The sequence below is a fragment of the Mesoplodon densirostris genome, chromosome 1, assembly GCF_025265405.1.
Source record: "Mesoplodon densirostris isolate mMesDen1 chromosome 1, mMesDen1 primary haplotype, whole genome shotgun sequence".
Lineage (NCBI taxonomy): Eukaryota > Metazoa > Chordata > Mammalia > Artiodactyla > Ziphiidae > Mesoplodon > Mesoplodon densirostris.
The window spans coordinates 170,058,969-170,075,972 of NC_082661.1; the positions used below are offsets into that span (position 1 = coordinate 170,058,969).

Consider the following 17,004-nt stretch of genomic DNA (forward strand, 5'->3'; position numbering starts at 1 on the left):
TGGCAACTTATTCAAATTTGTGTTTTGGTGTGATATCTTTTCATATTTTAAATATTCACTTCTGTACCAGAAAAAAAAAAATCTTAGGCAGAATAAAAGTGAAAGTTATAAAATAGATGAATTAAGGAGTGATAATTAGCTTTGCACAGTTTGATTTAACAAAATAATTCTTTTAAATAGAGAGTGTTCTCGTGGGGCGTTTTAATTATGACTTAACAGAATGTTGAAGCTTGAATTGACCCGATGCACCTTATTCCTCAGATAGCTGAGGGAACTCAGGCTGAGAAAAGGAATCCAGGCCGAAAATCACACTGGGAGTTCGTGGCAAAGGCAGAATTAGAACCCAGACCCCCACCCCCACCCCCACCCCCATCCCCTGTCCACATGCTCCTGTGTCCATGCGCAGGTTTACAGGCTGCGGAGAGGTGCGTGGGCTTTTCCAAGGGGTTAGTGCCGTCACTTACCCCGAAACGCACACATTGACAAAAGCTCCCTCCACCTCTGGACCACAGAGCTAGGTCCTCCAGGCTAAGCAAGCGGAGAGTAAGGCTTTTTCACCGTAGTGTGCCTACATTACACCCTCCGTATTGCCATGGTCTGAGCTTCCCACCCGTTTTTCCTGCTGCAGGGGACGCTGCCTAGGCAGATACTGCAGGTGCCCCCTGCTGGCCAAACCGAATATCACAGGCCAGTCCGCCCTCCCTTTTACAGATTCTGGAGCTGTCTCCAGCGGTTTAAAACCTGTTCATAGATATGGGGCTGAAGTAGAGCAATTCTCCACAAAGAGGGGAAAGAAGATGCTCCATGAGACTTTGTCCTGTTCATGCTCAGTTGAGACTATGGCAATCAGAACTGCACCCACAAGATCCTGAAAGTATGAAGCCCAGGTAGTGAAGCCCAGAGCAGTGCCTTGAAATTTAATGTGAACAGACATCACCTGGGAATCTTGTTCAAATGCAAATTCTGATTAGCTGGGTCTAGGATGGAGCCTGGGATGCTGCATTACTAACAAGGTCCCAGGTCATGCCAATGCTGCTGGTCCAAGGACCACACTTTGAGTAGCAAGATTGTAGATGGAAGTGCTTGGACTTTGGAGTCAGACAGAATGGTCTGAACCCCAGGTTTTCCACTTACCAGCTGTATAATCTCAGACAAAGATGGTTAAGTCATCTTGAACCTTGAATTCTATGTCTGTAAAATGGGCATGCCCACGCCTACCTCACTGGGTCTTGCATGGATTGTATAAGTACCATATATACCTACCTCGGATGGTATGCAGTATGTCATGGATGTTCAGTAAATAGTGTCTATTACCATAATGTGAGTTTTCTCCCAATAGGTTCACGTCCTCAGCAGCTTACTGCTCGTGGATACTGCTAAAAGGCTTTGATTTACGCAAACATGTAAATCATAGCATCTCAAACTTATGGACGTCACAGTTTCATTTATTAGACCCTCACTGCCAAGGTTAGATCTACTTATAATTGTAAACCCTGAGGCTTTTGGTCAGTTAGAGCTGAATCCTTAACAGTCGTCTCAGGCGTCCCTGATGAATGTACATCTCTCACATCCAAACTGGAAAGATACAGAAGAAGTAAGATCGATGCCTCATCGCGACACTGGAGGTGAGCCGTATTTCACATGTGTTCTAGGCAGACACTGGAACGTGACCTGCAGATAAAATCTTCAGAGAAGTGCGTAGGAAGAGGCTTAGTGCTGTGAGCTGGAGGGTCTTGGTTCACATACTAGCATCAGTGTTCTGTCACTGAGCCCCTCAAAAAACCCTCTAAGTTATATGAGCCTTAGTTTCTTCATGAGGTGATGAAAATAATGCATCCAGATTAAACGCAGAATGTGAACTGCTTTGAAAAAGCTCATCCCCCTTACCTTGGTTCCCCTTATGTGAGGGGAGTTAGAATTCAGGATAAATTGGGACCCTTTCTCCACAGTTCGTTCTGGACCCAAGGACCCAGGAATTTAGAAGCAGCAGATGTTACAGAAATATTTGTTTGTAATTAAAATATACTGTGGTTTATTTTACATCAAAGAGTTTAGGTCACGAAGTGTCAAAAGCCCATTCCCCCCATCTGGGTTACATTTTGAAGCAAAGAGTGATTGAACCAATGTAACCCCATCTCCATAGCAGAGCCTGTAAAAGCCTTCTGCCCTGGCCCTCTCCATCCCATCCCTGACTCCATCCCCAGTAACTCCAAACGCCCAGATCCTGGTGCCCTTTTACACCTCTGCACCTTTTCACGTGCCCCTCCCTTGTCCTTTTCCTCAAACTTCTGACTCAAGAACCAGTCAAGGCTCTTGGTTTCAACAGAATCTTTCCCAGGGTGATGTAAGCAGTAAAATCACATATCAGAGGCTATCAGGGAGCTGGCAGAATCAGCTAGAAGGCTGGAGAGAGCAGCTGGGCAGGTGGAGGGAAATTGAGGAAATCACAGTCAGAACCACAACCAAGACTTCAGAGCAAAACAGCCAAGGAACGACCCCTCTGCTGCCACCAGCAAGCACTGGAAGCCGGAGGTGTGTGCATCACCCATGCCACCACCCTGGAAGGCTGGCCCTGCCCCCGCACTGCCACCATCACCGACCCAGGAAATGAAACTCAGCAGCTGCAGTGCAAGTCCCAGACAGATCTGTCCAGTTGGGTAAGTCTGGGGGACTTTGCCCTTCTTAGCAGGAGGGCAGGAACTGGGGGTATTGGGCTTCTCAACTTCTGTGGTGGAATCTTATGTTCTAGCCAGACACACTCAGGTAAAGAGCTCAGAAGCCAGGCAGCCAGATGGATAACAGATACAAGGCTACAAGTCTGGCATCACAGTGGTGCCGAAACTTCCCTGATACACTTTTCTCTTTGTCCCCAAGCTGTGCTCCCAGCACCCCTTAAACTTGATTGTGTGGTTTTATATTTTTCTGACTAGGTTTCTGTGACTGCCTTAGGGCAGACTCCCCAAAAAAGCAGACCTTGGGGGGAGAAATCACATACAAGTAATTTATGAAGGAAGCTCTCCAGGGAAGATATGTGAGGGAGTGGGGAAACGGGACAGGAGGAAGAGAAAGCCAAGCAAGGGGGAGATCTTGGGTGAAAGTGAAGCAGAAGGTGCCTTCAAGCTGACCCCCCAGGGGACCTCAAAAGCGTAAACTACACCTCAGAATTGCCTCAGACCAAGACAAGGGGCTGGGTTCCCACACTTGATGCCCAATAGGCATTAGTTAAAGGCAGCCAGGGTTGAAAAAAGAAGGTATAAATATAAATCCAAGGCACATCCTTGCAAAGTGGCTTCAGTTGCCCTAGCACAGTCCTCCAAGAAGAGCAGCAGGTGCGAGCTATTGAAAGCATGATGTTGACAGCAGCAACGGTAAAATGGGGTCTGAGGAGATGGAACGGAGCTCTGACGCCGTCTGCTCTAGTGACCCCACTAGACTGGGAGCCCCCTCGACAGCGCTGCCCGTGGCTGATTTGTCCCTACGTTCCCAGCACCCAACACAGGCAGGAGCTTAGGAGGCACCGAGGAAGTGTTCAAAAAGTGAATAAATGCTGGCTAGAAGGGGCATTTTGCTTTCGGGATGCAAAATGAAGCAAAGGGATGAGTGCAGACCCTGATGGGAGGCAAGCAGGCAAGGGTCCGGGAATTCCAATCTGGGATTTATAATCCCTTCATTATCTTGCAAGTCCTGGCCACACAGTCTCAGACAAAGAGAAAGAATTCATAGAGTTCGCAAAGTCAGAGGGCCTTGGTTGTCAGAAAGGATTCAATGTCGGGTGAGCACTTGTCTCTAGAAGGGGAACAAGCATTTGGAGTCCTCAGACACAGTGGCCCACAGCTACCCATCCCCTTGGGAAGAGGCTAGAAGCTGGAGCTGACACAGACAGCTTCTGAAGTCACGTATGATACCCAGAGGGCATGGGCGATTTGCCATAGCAGCTCACTTCTTGTCGCCTACAAGCAGGGGGAAGGCAGGACGGGACAGGCTTGTAAGCCCCTGACGAATGCGCTTTCACAGTAGAGTCCCCAGAAGAATTCATCCAGGCTGACTCTGGAGAGAGGGCTATTGTTAATCCTATGCCTTTGAATTGGCCAACCTCAGAGAAAGAGCAGCAGAGCCAGTGGGGCGGGGGGAAGGGGCAATCTCCCCCTCCCGTTTTAGGATAAGAAGAGGGTGGAGTGATTTAGCAAAGGCTTGATTTGGGATGCTAGAGAGATCTGGGTCCTTCCAGTCTGAGGCATAGATGGTAGCCCCGGGAATGTAGCAGGGCATCAAGAGAAGAGGCCACCAAGTAAGGCCCTGCTTAGGGTCACCATGGCCCAGGTCGTGTCATCAGGCCACTGCTTAACACCACCATTGGCCTCTGGAGTTAAGGGCCACCCTGATGGTTAATTTTATGTCAACTTGGCTGGGCCACAGTGCCCAGATATGTGGCCAAAGATTATTCTGGACCTTTTTGTCAGGGTGTTTTTGGATGAGATTAACATTTAAATTGGTGGACCTTGAATAAAACTGGTTGTCCTCCATGATGTGGATGGGCCTCATCCAGTGAGTTGAAGGCCTGGATCGAATAAAAGACTGACTTCCCCTGAGCAAGAGGGAATTCTGCTGCAGACGGTCTTTGGACTTGAACTGCAATATCAATTCTTCCCTGGGTCTCCAGCCTGATGGCCCACCTTGCAGATTCACTTATATAAGTATAAAGGCTACATGGAAGTGCCCAGAAGGATGGAGTCAGGCAGTGTCACAGAGTCTCCACAGACCTGGATAGAGAGAGTTCAGAAAGCAGACAAACGTTTTACTGTGTGACTTACCCAGAGGTGCTTTGAAGCCAGGTCAAGACTATCAGCAGGTACAGTGTGAATCTTATGGCTGGGAACTCAATGGAAATTTCTTCCAGGGTCCAGCAGAAAGACAGGACAGACCTCAGAGGTAAGGTAGGTCTAGAAGTACCAGTGGGTATTGACTAAGATGGAACATCTCCTGAATAGTAGACCCCCAGCAGCCCCATCACACACCAGGGTAAGTCACAAATCCCCCAGTGCTGTAAATCCATCCTGGGAAGAAAAGGGATTGTGAATTAACTGACTTTAACCTGAAATAACCAAATTTTATTCAGAAAATGGGAACTTGATATAAATTAGGTTCAATTACAGAAAATTTAAGTGGCATTTCTTGCACAGCTACCTGAATTATGAAGATTGTAAGCGTCATCCATCATCACAAAGACAGCATGTCCACACTGTCCTGTGCCCCACCGGGGTGGGGTGGGGGGCACTTAACCTCTGCAACATAGACTCCATTTCCTTAAAACAGACTAATGCAGAGGCCCCAGCCCAGACCCAGGTGTCAGCATCTCTAGAGTAGGAATATTATTGTCTATTTGTTTGTTTGTTTTTAAGATCCCTGGAAACTGCTTTAGATCTTCCTGTTCATTCCCAGCATGTAATTCTGTGCATAGACAATTTACTGGCTGAGCAGACATAAGAAGACAATTGAGGTCCTTTCCACTCTTTGCTAGTTTGTTTCCTTTTTGTTGTTGCAAAGTTTCAAATACAGTCAAATTAGACTCTGCCTCAAGTCCAAACTGTAGTTGGGCTTCACTTCTTCCTTCTAATCTGCCAGAAATTACACTAGAAATTTCATCCCATGCTCAGATTAACCCGTGAGGAAATGACAGCAGTCATTTTGAACAGCCATCCCCTCGTTCTGCCAAAACCATAAAATAACTACATAGAGAAATGGGACAGAGCTGCCTGGTGGGTGGGACCCAAAGTCTCCACAGTGTCCCAGCAGCAGACCCCTGGCTTCCAGCCCCAGAAGGACCTGTGCAGGAATGCTGAGCCACAGGTTCAGGTGAAGAACCCCTAGGGATGCTCAGAGTGTACTGACTCCAAGTGTGTGCTTTTCTGATGAATCTCCCGTGTCACCTACTGTTACTTTGTCTTTGGAGACCCAAAAAAGGAGAAACTACACTGTGGGAAAGGTGAAGAAAGTTAGAAGAAGTGAAATAAACGTTTAACTAGAGACTTCAAATGATCACAGACAGAAATGTACCAAGAATGGGCTCATTGCTAAAACTGAAACTGAGATGCTGGAAAGTCCATCAAAAGCAGCATAACCAAGGAATGTCAGAACGTAGAGGATGTTGAGATCTGTCATCCTGGGGTCCAGTGACCACCACCAGGCTGTCTATCTCCTCAGGCACAGAGGGAAATGTGAGGGTCACCTCGTGGTGGAGGCACTGAAACACTACAGCCAAGTTTAAAAGCTGGAGGTTGGGTAATGAGATATGGCTTCTGTCTTCAAAGCAAGATAAAGAGGTCCATTAACAGACTTTGCAAATGGACCTAGAAAGGTGCCAGTGGTGGATGGAACAGGAGAGCAGGCAGAGACACTATCCCTGAATATGTGACAGGACCCATGGCTGGCAAGAAGAGCTGGGACACCCTCGGACTAACTTTGCCCCCAACCCAATACACTCTTGGCCCTTCCACCTTGGGGGGCTGACTTGTGTAGATTTCACCAAGAGTTTCAGACCCTCTAGCTGTAGGCTGGTTCAGCCACTGGGGTGCCCAGCAGAGATTAGAAGGAGGGAAGAGGGTGAAGACAGGTTATTTATTTCTTGCCCCAGCTGCCTCCCTGCAAGGTCACCTGAGGCTGGCTCTGTCCCTGGACACAGTCCTGACCTGCTCAAAATGGCCATCTGTATACGTATCACCCTCCTCATGCTGTAACTGCTCTCCCACACACCCCACCATCCTGAGGGGCTGTGGGGTAACAGCTGGGACGCCACCAAGCCACACACAAGTCACTGCACTTTCCACTGTGAGTCCCCTACGCCCCCCACCTTTGTGAATGAAACCTCATCAAATGGCCCTTTGTTGAGGCCCCCTCTTCTTTCCTATTGGGGCCCCAGCTAATATAGACACCAACAACCCCTCAATCTTTTCTTGGCCATTCTCAAGCGTCTGTGGAAAAAGACAAATTACATATGCAATGGAACAAAAAAAAATGATTCCATCTGAAGAAAAAGACAAGACAAAAAGCTTGTGAGAACCTATGAAATGTGTCTCTTTTTCTCCCTTTTAAGTTACCATTGTACTTTTGAGTACAATTGGTTAAAAATTAGTGTTAAGAGGCTTTTTAAAGTGCTGGGAGAAACGGTACCTCCCTTAAACCAATAATTGAATTGCTTAATTGAGAACATAAATCTCATTGTGAATACTGATCGTTTCTCTTAAGGGCTCTGTGTGCTACACCTACCAGCCTGGGCTCCATTGTTTTATAGACGTGTCAGGTAAGTGCTTTTAACACAAAGTATTCCTCCCTTGGTATTACTAAGTAATAAAAGTTAAGTTGTTCCTAAAATGATTTTTGCATTTCCGTTTCAGCTGTGAGTTAGCATCTGCTTTCTAAGGTTAAGAATGTTTCTGATGCAGAGCATCGTTAACTAGTTTTCCAATGGTGCATATGTTCAGGAAGTCCATGCCTCTTGAACAAATTGCTAAGCGATTAATGGAAAATGATATTTTGTTAGGCAGACTTGGGGAAGTGTCTTGATTTATTCCTAAAATAATGTGTTAGAGTCAGGCTCCGGGCTACTAAATCACAGACGTTTTTATGGATTTTAGTTATTTGTTCCAATACTAATTTTTGTATTCAGTGTACTATTTTGGTTGTTCTGTTTGTTTTTGTTTGCTTGTAAGCCGTAAGGGGTCTTTACTTTTCAAGAGTCCCTAGAAACTGGAAATAAGGAAAGAGGTTCCATTGGCTCAAAGAACTTTCCGTAGTTCTGTTCAACAACCAACTACCAGTAGAAATACGAGGCTGGAAACAATACGCATGCCACATATAAGGGGGTGGGCCCCCCACCTTATTAAATTGCCCAGCAGCTGCTCAGAGGGAAAAGAATCACTAAAGAATGGCAAAATGAAAGGCAATAATTACAGCCAATCAGAACAAGCCAAATGGAAAAACCCACCAAAAATCCATGAAGATGTGAGAATAAAAAAGGAATTAACCAGAGTCATGCCAGCACAAACAGCAAGGTGTAATATCGATTAAAAGAGTCAAGAAAAGATAAACGAGGAACAAAACAAGTTATGGAAGGTCTAGGCAGAATTTTTGGGCCACACCCAAGTTATCGGTACAGATTGCTCTTACCCCATAGGCTTGCAGGAGTGTCCAAGATGCTTGGCTGATGACTGAGAATCTGGGCAGAATGTGTCCTTTATGATGAATTTGGTTGTGCAAATGTTCAGTTTGTGTGAAAAGGGAGGGATAGATTACCGTATGCTAAAGAGCCCCTCCCCCCATACACACACAGCCTGAGTTTGGTTCTGAAGGACCCCGTGGATCATAGGGTCTTTTAAGGCTTTTTCCCTAGAACATACACACCACACACACACACACACACACACACTTATGCACTTTCATGCCTCCATACCTTGGCTTGTGCGAATTTTTTCCTCTTCCTGGAAGCCTCTTCTATTCTTCTACCACTTAAATTCAGATTCCTATCGGTGATCCCCAATGAGTTCCCCTTCCCTCTACACTCTGCTGCCACGTCCTGCCTGGGTGGGGGATGAAAGAGGGGGTGCCCACAGAGGGGAGAAGCCCCTTGGTGAATGGGTTAAGGGTCGACCATAGACCAGCTTGGCTACCTCCTCCTTCTACAGACCATGGGTGCTCTTGAGGCCTTTTCTCCTTCAGCTCCCCTCTAGGGGGTCCCTTTGACTGCTGGGCCTCTGACGCTGGTGCCCCCAGGATAACAAATTTCCCTTCAGAAGAGTAGCTGGCACAACCATTTTTGAGTCTGTCTCTGGCTCTGCAACCTCACCATCCTCCCCGTTACACAGTTTCCTGGAGTAAGAGCTCATAGCCCAGCAAGTCCGTTAGCTTATCCTGTGGGATGATGTTATAAATGGACACGGAATATTGCCCACAACAGGGACTCACACAGCTGCTCTTAGCATGGTCAGTGGAAAGGAGACATTCACCTCTTATTAAGTGTTTATTGTGGACCCCACGCTTTACAGGTGTCATCTTTTTAAAGCCCACCAGCTAAAGCCCTCTTGGAACACACATATAACCAAAGTTAGATTTATTAGCTGGTTGCAGCAAGGGGGAGCACATACCAGATAATCGTGGGAGCTAGGAAAGGTCACTTGTTGAGATGGGGGAGCTGAAGTTGATCACAGAATGACCTTGGCAGGGAATGGTCAGAATCTGTATACTAGGGAGTTGCTGGAACACCCAGGAGTTCTTCAGAACACGAGTCATGCAGATATGCACCCATGTTCATAGCAGCGTTACTCACAACAGCCAAAAGGTGGAAGTAACCCAGGTGTCCATCAACAGAAGAATGGGTAAACAAAATGTTGTGTATATATACAATGGAATATTATTCAGCCTTAAACAGGAAAAAATTCTGGCACACGCCACAACATGCATGAACCTTGACGAAATTATGCTAAGTGGAATAAGCCAGAGACGAAAAGGCAAATACGATATGATTCCACTTACATGAGGTACCTAGAGTCATCACATTAATTCAGACAGAATGTAGAATGGCGGTTGTCAGGGGCTGGAGGGAGGGGAGAATGGGAGTTATTGTTTAATTGGTTCAGCTTATCTGTTTTCAAGTTACAGAGCAGTTTTGCCTAGATGGGATTTTTGTTTAAATTCTCAGTCCCCCCACTTCAGACTAGCTGTTAGCAGAGCTTTTTTGACTTTATCAGTCTCATTTGTTTGTTTGAAACAATATTTGTAGTTTAATCTCAATCTCATGTTATGTTATTTTCCCAGCCACACTCTGAGACAGGCATTGTGGAGAAACTGTGGCCCAGAGAATTGGAGACACTTGCTTAGCGTCACAAAACAAGAGTCTTTCTGCCTCCAAATTTATGCTGAGGATAATGAAGGATTTAAGGGTACAGGAGGGGGCATACTCCCCAGGCACTCAGGTCTTCCTGCCCTTGTGTCCCTTCTAAGGATCCCCTCTCAGTAGCCCTTTTCAGCCCCTGCTTCCTAGATATTGCCCCCACTCCCCAAGTGTGCAGGTCCAACTCTACTACACAGGGACCTCCCGAATCTATACCCCAAGTTACCCTTCCATCCCTTGAAATTTATCTTCCATTAAGTTGCACAGTGTTTTTTACACCTTCTCTTTCTAGTTATAGATTGTAAATTTTCCCTCTGCTGAGTCTTGTAGCTGGCTGACTGTTTTTCATTATATTTGTAGGGCTCAGGGAAAAAAAAAAAAAAAAAAGACAATTTCTTTATTTGAGAATCCTGACATTTATTAGCATAATAAAACTCTCAAGATGAGATTGCAGTTTTCCAGACAGTAATTTCATTTGCAGGACAACTTACAAGGAATTTATTTTAAAGCCAGGTAAAACCTAAGATCTATGAGACATGCAGAAAGTGCAGGCCCCAAATAAAAGGAAATAAATGTATTAGGCATGGAAAACTCAGCTGTTGTCTCTCACATGTTAATTAGGGGTGACAGGAACAACAGCTTGGGGAATCAGGTTCTCAACCCATCTTGGTCTACTTTCAAAGCTGCTTTGGAGTGAGAACTTTCTTCTTGTTAGTTTCTTCTAACACCTTGAAAATCATCACATCACATCCCCCTGACACGTCCCTGCTAAGCATGAAACTGTTGCTGCTGTTAAAGCGGTTGTCATCAGCGATACCCTCCATTTGACAGAGCTTTCGTATTTATCATTTAACTGACCTGCCAAAAGGCCTAGCGATGGCCATATAGAAAATTCTCTTCTCAGTTATACTGAACTTTAGTGAGGTTAAATAACATGAACAAAGTCACACGGTTGGTAACTAGCAGCCAAACTCTAATTTGATTCCTCTGAGTCTAATGGAAAGAGGGTAATTTTAATAATAATAATAATAATCAGGTTTTAAAGCACTTTACAGTTCAGAAAGCAGGTTCCCTCCATCACTTTATTGCATTCATCCAGGGGCCCTGTGAGGCAGGTAGATAGGAGAGAGGACATGGAGTCAGCATGCAAATTTGATAGTATTGAACATGTGTGTATGATGGGTCCTTACCCTGGCTTCCCCAAAAGGCTGAGCCTGCAGCAGATGCTTATGTGCTGCTGCGTCACTCAGGAGCATAGTCCCACGGGAGCAGGAGAGAGAGAAAGGGGAGTGAAGCAGAGAAGGAGGAAGAACACACAGGAGGGGGTGGTACTGATCTGGCCACTGCTTGGTTTCATCGTGACTAGTTGCTCAGTCTTGCAGGACTGTCTTGATACGTCTTGCATGTGAAGAACTGCCTCTCAGAACAGTCCCTCCAAAAGGGAAGAGGAAGGGAGAAGAATTGATCACCATTCTCTGTCTCCCATTGATCAAAGGTTCCCTTCATGGGGAGTTAACCTCCAGGTTCTCCTTGGCTTCATGGTGTCTTAATGCCTCTGCAGTAACAGAAGAGAGGCCCATAGCACCACACGAGGCAAGGCACCATTGGCCGATCAACACGGTGGGAGAGCCGTGCAGATCTGGTTTCAGCGGTGGCAACCGGAGTGAAACAAGTGGCCAAGGTGATCTGAGGAACAGGAAGGGGTGGAGTAGAACATGAGATGCTTGATACAACTATCAAGTAAGGTAACCAGTTCATTGATGGCCACAGAGTACATTCATCCTTTTACTCCCACCACATACAATGCTGCCAGCATTATTATGCTAGTCAGTTTCAGGGTGAGATTTGAACCCAAGTCTTCTTGATTCTAGAGCCTAAAATAATCCCATGATAACATGCCATATACAAATATATATTTTATATATATATATATAATCTGTAAATGTAAAATATGAGTATGCACAAATAGACACCATCGCTGAAAGTTATTGAGTTACTGGGAGAGTCTTCTTGTTAATATGAAGAACACACTCAGTATAAATGGACAGTAGAATCAAAATCAAAAGAAGTAGGAAGGCAGAGGTAATCATTTGAGTAACCTGCATAAACAGGACCACAACCTAGAAAGCAAAGGCCTTATCAGATGTCTACAAGCCATTCTTGAATTTATAATTCCCCCTGGGGCTTAAGCATATCTGTAGGAATACATGAAACTACTGCCGCAATATTGCAAAACCAGGGCCAAGATATGATTCCAAGACAGAGGTGGGATGGCAGAAGAAGAGGGAAATACGAAGGCAGGGCAGTATCAGTCATCTCTTCTGAAGCTGGGGCTCAGAAGCCTTAGGTAATTCCAATGATAATATCAATGAGAGTGACGATGAATATCATTTAAAACACAGTATATATGCCTTCCATATAAATCCTTTACAATATTTCTTCTCTAATCTCTATGACTTTATAAACAGTGACGAATAGAAAATAACTTACTAGAAATCGTTGCTGATGAGTGTTGGAAAATGTTCAGAAGAAGTGCAGTCATTCAACAAACATTTATTGAATGTCTACCATATGTTAAATTCAGAGTTCGGCACCGGAATTATTTGTATAATTAAAACATGATCCTTGTATTCTAGGAATTCAGTTTAGGGCAGCCATGACAAAAAGGCTTCATCTTCTGAGGTTGTATCTAAATTTTTCAGAGAAGAGTTGCACCAGCTATTAGCAATTTCTGTCCTGGGCACTGGGTCAGGAACCAGCAGCACATACACCATATATTTTCATATTCCTTGAAATATACTAATCTACTTGTCCCTCTGGATGGTGGTGGATCTTCCAGAAGGCCATAAGAATTTGAGCTGGGAAGTTCTTGAGTTCAAAAATAGGATGCCCCATGGAGTCCAATTGAGAAGGAGGAAAAATATCATTCAAACAACAGATGGTAGTCTGGTGGGCTGTCCCTCTGTCCACAGGGCTCCTGCAGCAACTCTCCCCCTGAAACAGTGATAATCTCCTCCTAAAAGGAAAAAAAAAAGGAAAATTCACTTATAATCAAAGAAAGGAAATAAAGGTCCACCAGAGAGAGATCATTTCAAGATAGAAAGACTAAGAATATGTATCTGCCTCCTCTGCATTCAAATTTATAGAAATGGCAGGGAAAAATTTGCTTTTAAAAAGAAATAAATCCATAAAAGCATGAGAAAATAAGAAGGAGGACCACCAACAGAGCAAAAATGTTGCAGGATACTTGAAAACCAAAGGCAATACAGGATGAGATTGTCAGAGGAGTGAATGTGGGGCAGGGGCAAGAACAAGTGTCAGTGGGACAGGCTGGGGAACTCCAGGTGGCAGAGGTCTTTGCCTCAGGCAGGTCAGGAAGTGAGGAGAGGCACGCAGTTCCTTGGGAAACCAAAGAGATCCAACTAGTTCAGACATCTCCACACCCAAAGATGAACTACTCACTGTCAATTCTGTCCCTCATTTCATGAACAGACTGGATTTGGGAAACAGGGACTATATCCATGGATGAATAAACAGGAATTTCAAAGTTCAAAGATCCCCTCAAAGCCCCAAATTTATAAACATTTAAGGAAGATCATAACCATAAAAGAAAGATGCCAAACTCAACAATCGAAATGACTCCCAAGAAAATACCAGGTTTATAAAACAAACAGAGTCTTTAAGAGATGCGTATTAATCTCCTCACTGGAATAAGAAGATAAATCATCCATGAAACAAGAATGGACTATTATAAAATAAAAGAACCAGTTAAAAAACCTGGAAATGAAAGGGATGCCCATTTAAGTTAAAAAAAAATTTTCAGTAGGAGACCTGGAGAGCAGAATGGATGTAACTAAAAAGCAATTTAGTCGCCAGAAGAATTGACACATCAATAAGAAAGAGACATCTAAGTAGAAAAATGGATGAAAGACATTAACAGACAATTCGCAGAAGAAATCCAAGTGGCCATTAAACATATGAAAAAATCCTCAGCATCAGTGGTAATCAGAGGAATATAAGCTAAACAACAGTGAGATACACTGCCCATCTTATGGGAAAAAATTAAAATGACTGATAATCCCAGTATTGGCAGCAGTGTGGGGAAACAGCCTCATATAGTTTTGGAAGAAGCATGAATTGGCGCTACATTTCTGGAGGGCAATCTGGCAGATCTTTTCAAAATAAAATGTGCTTAGTCTTCTATCCAGCAATTCCAGTTTGAGGGATCCATCCTAGAGAAAGACTTGCACATGTGCCCAAAGTGACACATGCAGGCAGGTCTCTGCAGCACTGTTTGTGATCACGAAAACCTGGAAGCTACATAAGTGACAAGCAAGAGGAGGATGGAGAACGAAACTGTAAGATACATCCATACCAAGGATGCGGTGCATGCATGGACATGAAAAGATCCCATAGACGTATTTCAATAACAGCCAGCATGTCCTGATAGCTTACAAATGTCAGGTATATTGTTTTAGTGCTTTACATAGTGATATCTTATTGAAACCTCCCAGTGACCCTGAGAGGTGAGTACTATTCTTAAACCTACCTTACTGAGGAGGAAACTAAGGTCCCAAATTTGAATAGTTGCCCAAAGTCACACACAGTAATGAAGTTGGAATTTAAAACTTGGCAGCCCGATTTCAGGGACCATGCTTTCAAAAAATACATTCTATGATATATTAAGCAAATTTTTAAAAATCCAATGGCTAAGCTCTTGGTAAAGGATTATCCAATTTGTGTGAAAAATAATAAAACTATGGACATACATTTTGTTATATACATAACAAAAAAATTCATGTACATAAATTTCTACATTAATGTCCAGGAAATACCTGGATAGGGATACAGCAGACTGGTAATTCAAGATGGAGGATAAAAATAGGGGTTTGAAATGAACAAGACTTTCGCTTTGTGCTGTATTTGATTTTTCTTAGAATGTAATCATAAATTAATTGTGTAATTAAAATGTTAATTTATAAAAGTTGACCACCAGATCTACACAGGGGCATAGACAAGATCTCTCTTTAGTGTTAGAAACTCAGTTGCCAGCCTCAGACCCTACATTTGGGAGAGGGTAAAGACCTCCAAAGACATCTGGTCTAGCCTTCCTATGCAGGAACCTGTCCATAGCATCTCTGAGAGACGGACATTCACCCTTCCAGGGACAAGGAGATCATCACTGCTCAAAGCCGCTTGTATTGGACAGAGAGAGCACACAACGTGGCTTAGAGGAACAAGCATAAGCTTTAGACGCAGACAGCCTGGGGCTTATCTCGTGGATCTAGCTGGTACCAGCCATGAAAACTTGGACAAGTTACTCAAACTCCCTGACCTTGGTTTCCTGATCTATGAAATGGGACTAACATGCCTCCCTCCCAGAGTCATGATGAAGATTAAATGAGAACATGGATGAGAGTAACAGGCACAGCGATCGACACAGAGAAGGTACCAATATCCACACACCCCTCCTTCCTCTTTCCTGTAGTTGTTAGAAGGCTCTTCCTGATGCAAGTAGAAATCTGCCTTGATCCTGGGTAGCCTAGTTTTCTGAGCAGTCCTCTCCTCATAGCATCTAGGTATTTGTAATTGGGTGGTTTTCTATGTGCTTTACTTATAAGTTCAAGTTAAGAGCTGCCCTAGAGCCCTGGGGACATCCATGAAGAAAAAGTAATACAAATCCAAGAGTCTCTATTATAGCAAAAGCCCAGTGAGGCGGTCAAGTAATTCTGTGAACATTTCTATGCCTGCAAAGCTCGGGGAGATGGGGGACCCCTGAGCTGCCACAGCTCTGTCTCCCGGAATCCTGAGCCCCACCCTTCCGGGTCACTGAGCTCCACCTCTGGCTTTCTCCCAGTTATTACTAATGCCAACAGCCACGTTAACACAAAAGTTGTTTCTTTTTATATACATCGTTGGGAAGAAAACATCTTTCACAATGTGAGGTCCATGACAGGGGAACAAATAACAAAAAGAGTTGTGGAAAACAAGAACATGCCTACCACTTCACAGTTAAACAGGGCGCTGTATGTACACCCCCCATTTAACACTCACAGGATCTGAGTTAAGTATTATTTACATCCATTTGCCCGGTTAGCAAACTAAAGCTCAGTGAGACTAAGGAAGCTACCTGAGGTCACACACACACTAAGTGGCAAAGCTATAGTTGGAACAAGAGGCATTGTAACTGAAAAGCTTCTCTAACCACAGCGTTGCCTGCCCAGCTTCAGCTAACTTGACGAAGCTGTTGAAGGCCTGCCTAGAATGTCCTCAAGAGGGACACCCTGGAAAAAGCTGGGGGTGAGACATGGGCTGGGACAGAAGGCAGGTCAACCAGCCCCTAAGTGTGGACAGTAGGCAGCGCTCACGTACTCAAGGTGAGAAGCGTCTTGGAGACGGGGGTTGGAGGTGCCCACATGAGTAGAGGGTCAGCCAGAGAAGAGCAGTGGCCCCAGAGCCTGGTCTAGGCAACCTCTTGTCTCTTCTACCAGCATGGTCTAGATCCCTGTGACCCTAAGGACCTTCTGGGGCTGCTTGCTCACTCTCCATCCCCACCTCTTAGAATGCCCACAGCCTGCCTCTCCCTGCCCACCCCCATCAGCACCCCTAAGAGGGATACCTTGTGGAAATCAATGAGATCCGTGAGCGTTGCATGGCGATTGGGGTCCACACCCAAGAAGCTGTAAAAATCCCCAGAGGCATCCACAAGAAAATGCTTGAACCCTTTCTGCAGGCGGTAGGAGAGGGTGTAACCCCAGATTTTCTCACTGACCCGGACCAGAAATGCACCCTCAGTCATATTCTCAAGGAGATCTTCGGCATCTTCTCGGCTGATAATTCCTGTTTTTTTTTAAAAAAAGAAAAAGAAAAAAAAAAATCAGCAGATTCTGCAACCCCTTCCCCAGCCAGCTACCCTCCCCAGATCATTCCTGCCCCTCAGCCTTGGTCAAAGGTTTAGAGAAGGGAGGGGCCTCAGGAGCTGTCCAGCACTTGACTTATTCTACTGAGGAGACACCTTGGCCCAGAGCAACTAGCAGTGAGCCTGGGGGCAGAGTTGCTACTTGGACCCCAATTTAGCACGCTTTCCCCCAAATTAAGCCACACTAATTTGGATTAATTGG

General features: G+C 44.8%; 1 protein-coding gene across 1 annotated transcript in view; it reads right to left on the bottom strand.

Moving 5' to 3' along the window:
- Positions 1–12,144: 12,144 nt before the first annotated feature.
- Positions 12,145–17,004, bottom strand: part of SH2D4B (SH2 domain containing 4B) — a 79,962-nt gene continuing 75,102 nt past the window's right edge. The window contains exons 7-8 of the mRNA XM_060091668.1: positions 16,503–16,723; positions 12,145–12,899 (exon numbers count right to left, since the gene is read on the bottom strand). Coding sequence (XP_059947651.1) covers positions 12,807–12,899; positions 16,503–16,723 — 314 coding nt within the window. The 3' untranslated portion in view covers positions 12,145–12,806. The remainder of the gene's footprint in view (positions 12,900–16,502; positions 16,724–17,004) is intronic.